Source organism: Sesamum indicum, linkage group LG10 (assembly GCF_000512975.1).
Source record: "Sesamum indicum cultivar Zhongzhi No. 13 linkage group LG10, S_indicum_v1.0, whole genome shotgun sequence".
Lineage (NCBI taxonomy): Eukaryota > Viridiplantae > Streptophyta > Magnoliopsida > Lamiales > Pedaliaceae > Sesamum > Sesamum indicum.
In genome coordinates this window covers 16,781,541-16,784,781 of record NC_026154.1, presented here as the reverse complement: position 1 = coordinate 16,784,781, position 3,241 = coordinate 16,781,541, and the positions used below count along the sequence as shown (strand labels likewise).

At 48.2% G+C, this 3,241-nt stretch overlaps 1 protein-coding gene across 1 annotated transcript; it reads right to left on the bottom strand.

The window, feature by feature from the left end:
* LOC105172984 (autophagy-related protein 8i-like) lies at positions 2,085 to 2,686 on the bottom strand. Its single transcript, XM_011094612.2, is given in 2 exon segments — positions 2,085 to 2,609; positions 2,612 to 2,686. Coding segments are annotated over 2 exon segments (351 nt in total). The 5' UTR covers positions 2,658 to 2,686; the 3' UTR covers positions 2,085 to 2,304.

Sequence of the window (3,241 nt, the reverse complement as noted above, 5' to 3'; positions counted from 1 at the left end):
TTCCTTCAGCCATTCTATTTTCCGAATTCTCCTCATCCATTTTTCCCTCCTCACGCGTGGTGTTAGCAATATCAACAGAAATAATATTTTCATCCACGCTAGCCATAGAATCAGTTTTGTGTTCAGTTTGGTACCTGGGGTCCTTTGCAGGCTTTTGTGTTCAGTTTGGTACCTGGGGTCCTTTGCAGGCTGGTCCATCATCTTTGAGCTCTCACCAGTTTCCTCTACTACTGCTTTGCCCCGCCTGACCTCTTCAGCAACCTTCTTTCCAGCACAATTGCTCGGCTTCCGGGGTGGTGGTTTGCACAAAGAGCAGTAGTGTGGGATATCCTCGTACTCAATACGCTGCACAATAGTTGCCCCACAAATCTGGATTTGAAAGTCTTCAAGGCGCGGTTTGAGAAGATCCAATTCAATGCATGCCCTTGCCCTGGAGAGTTTGGACTGATTGAGTGCAGCATCATCAATCTGCAGAGGAGTTCCAATCATGCTCGCCACTGTGAATAGAACTTCCTTGCGGAACAAATGTGCTGGCAGCTCTGGAAAACTAAACCAAACCGGTACAATTGATGACTCCTGAGACGGCGTGAAGGTAGGAATTCACTTGAAGACGCGCATTGGGTACCCCTGAATATACCAAATACGCCGCAGCCACAGGCGAGAATAATCCGCTTTATAAGTTAGGGAAATTAAGACATGTCTGTTGTTGAGCATACTAACCGTGAATCTGTTTTTGATGCCCGTTCCAGCGATCAGTTTGTGAAGGATGCTGTATGAGGGTGCTCCATGAGAAAATTTGCCCACGAGCGCGAACCTGAATGGAGCTGCAAGGACCTCGGTCTCGGCATCACTGAACAACAATTTCAGACCTTGGTCGCCCGTCAAAATTGTACCGATAGCGGGTTGTGGCGAGTCCGTAAGGAAGTATTTGTGAGTTGTCGGTTTTGCGGTTTTTGGTGCCCGATATGGCGCAACAACTTCAACGAATGATTTCTTCGGAAGGTTCGGCGTCGGAATTGAGCGAGGCGGCTGCTGAATTGGTTGGGTTGATCGAGTTGACCGAGTCAACTCGGTCAACGGGTCAGACTCGGTCAACTCTCCTTCACGGTCGCCGGCAGCAGGTGGAGCAGTTACAGGCCGTTCTTCGATGGCCGTTCCTGACCGAACGGTAGGGTGCGCCATGGCCAGGTGAGGCCAATGGTGGTGCTCCGCCACTAAACTGACGTCGGACGGCGGCGGGACGACGGTTTGAAGATCGACGATGGCGGACGGAGGAGAAAGGAGAGAACTTCGTGTACCAGTGATGAAATTCAATGAGACAGGTCTCAAAAGACTCGCCGTTAAGAGAGGAAGCGAACGCCGGTGGTCCGCAACCGTGGGTTTGCTTATCAACGACGAATCGACATAAAAACGTGGTGGTGGTCGTGGACTTAGCCCATCGCCTACAGTGGATGAAACCTCAAATTGTTTGAGGGGAATTGTAGACTCATCAAGACGATCAAAATGGTATATGGAACGGCCGGCAACTCACCGAAAAACGGCCGGATTTTTAGAGAGAAGCCGGCGGCGAATTTGGGGCGATTTGGGCGCGATTTCTGCAACTTCTTCGGGCGCTTACGTCGGCGTTCGGTGGCCGTTCAGTGCGAGACCACCATGGATGTGACGGGTTTTCAGAGGCGCATCTAGTGGTGGTGCGCGTGTGGCTTCACTCGCCGGTGGAAAACTTTCCGACAACCGGCCGGCGGCGGCGCCGCGATGGAGGAGGAGGTGGGTTGTCTGTTGGTGGTGGTGGTGAGGCTGAAAGGGTGGTGGTTGGTGATGGAAGGTTTAGTGTGTTAAATCTTACACACTTCTAGTGAGAAGTTGAGAGAATTTGACAAGTGAAGGTTAAGGGTTTAGGGTTTAGGGTTTGGGGTTTGGGGTTTGGGGTATGGGGTTTGAGGTTTCGGGTTTGGGGTTTCGGGTTTCGGGTTTAGGGTTTAGAGCTTTGGGCTTAGGGCTTAGGGCTTAGGGCTTAGGGCGTAGGGTTTAGGGTTTAGGGTTTAGGGGTTAGGGGTTAGGGGTTAGGGGTTTAGGGTTTAGGGTTTTTTTTTTCTTTTTTTATCACAGCAATTATAAAGTATTAAGTAACTGCAACAAACAATTTCGGTTTACAATCCATTCCAATAACATAAAACACATAGATTGAGTAGTACTTACAGTAGGCTGATCAATATACAAACGATGTGACCACATAGATGATATATGGGGCAGAAATTCGGAGCAAGACAAAATAATCGGGCGATGGGACATGGAGTTGTGAAGTCAGCCAAAGGTTTTCTCATTGCTGTAGCACATATACAGGAAGCTGTCTTCATCCTTATATGAGTCGTAAACAGACTCAATCAAGCTCGATGTCTGTGGTAATGTGTTCTTGACAAACACAAAGAGAGCTTTCCCAGGAGCCAGATGGAGTCTGCCACTGAGGATGTGGATAAATTGGCCAACAGACATATCACGAGGTACTAGGAATTTCTTCTTCTCCATCTCAGGAAGGTCAGATTTTGTATACCTTTCAGCCACAACAGGGACTCGATCGGGGTACTTGGCAATAATCTCCTGTGATTCGTACCCAAACAGAACTCTTCCTTGAAGGCTTTGGTCTTGGCTTTGCCCATCTTCGATTCTTCTCCCGATCACGACTCGGAGTCAGAGCAAAGCACCGGAGAAGACAAGACTGGAGAATATCAGATGATTGAATTTAGGGTTCAGGGTTTAGGGTTTAGGGTTTTGGGTTTTTGGGTTTAGGGGTTAGGGTTTAGGGGTTTAGGGGTTTAGGGGTTAGGGTTTAGGGGTTTAGGGTTTAGGGTTTAGGGGTTTAGGGTTTTTTTTTGGTTAAAACACCCGAAGTTGGGGGATGCTTATCGGGGTCCCCATCCCATCTTCATTAAAAAGTAAATAACTGATGTCTTACAAAACACTTAAGAAACGAGTACTACTCCAAAACATTGTGAATCAGAAAATAGTTAAAACTTTCTAAGTGGTTGTAGTGATCTAATGCATGCAACGATGTCTGTATTTTTGTGGCGGGGTTGGAGAAGCAAAGTACTGTTCTCTTTCCTCGATCTCAGCCGGATTACTGTTCAGCGAGCAAACTGGATCCTGGATCTTCACCGGCCGTGGGCTACTCGGGTTAACGTCATCGTCTTCCCCTTCTGATTCATCAGTTTCATCCCATTCCTCTAGTGGTGGAGTAATCATT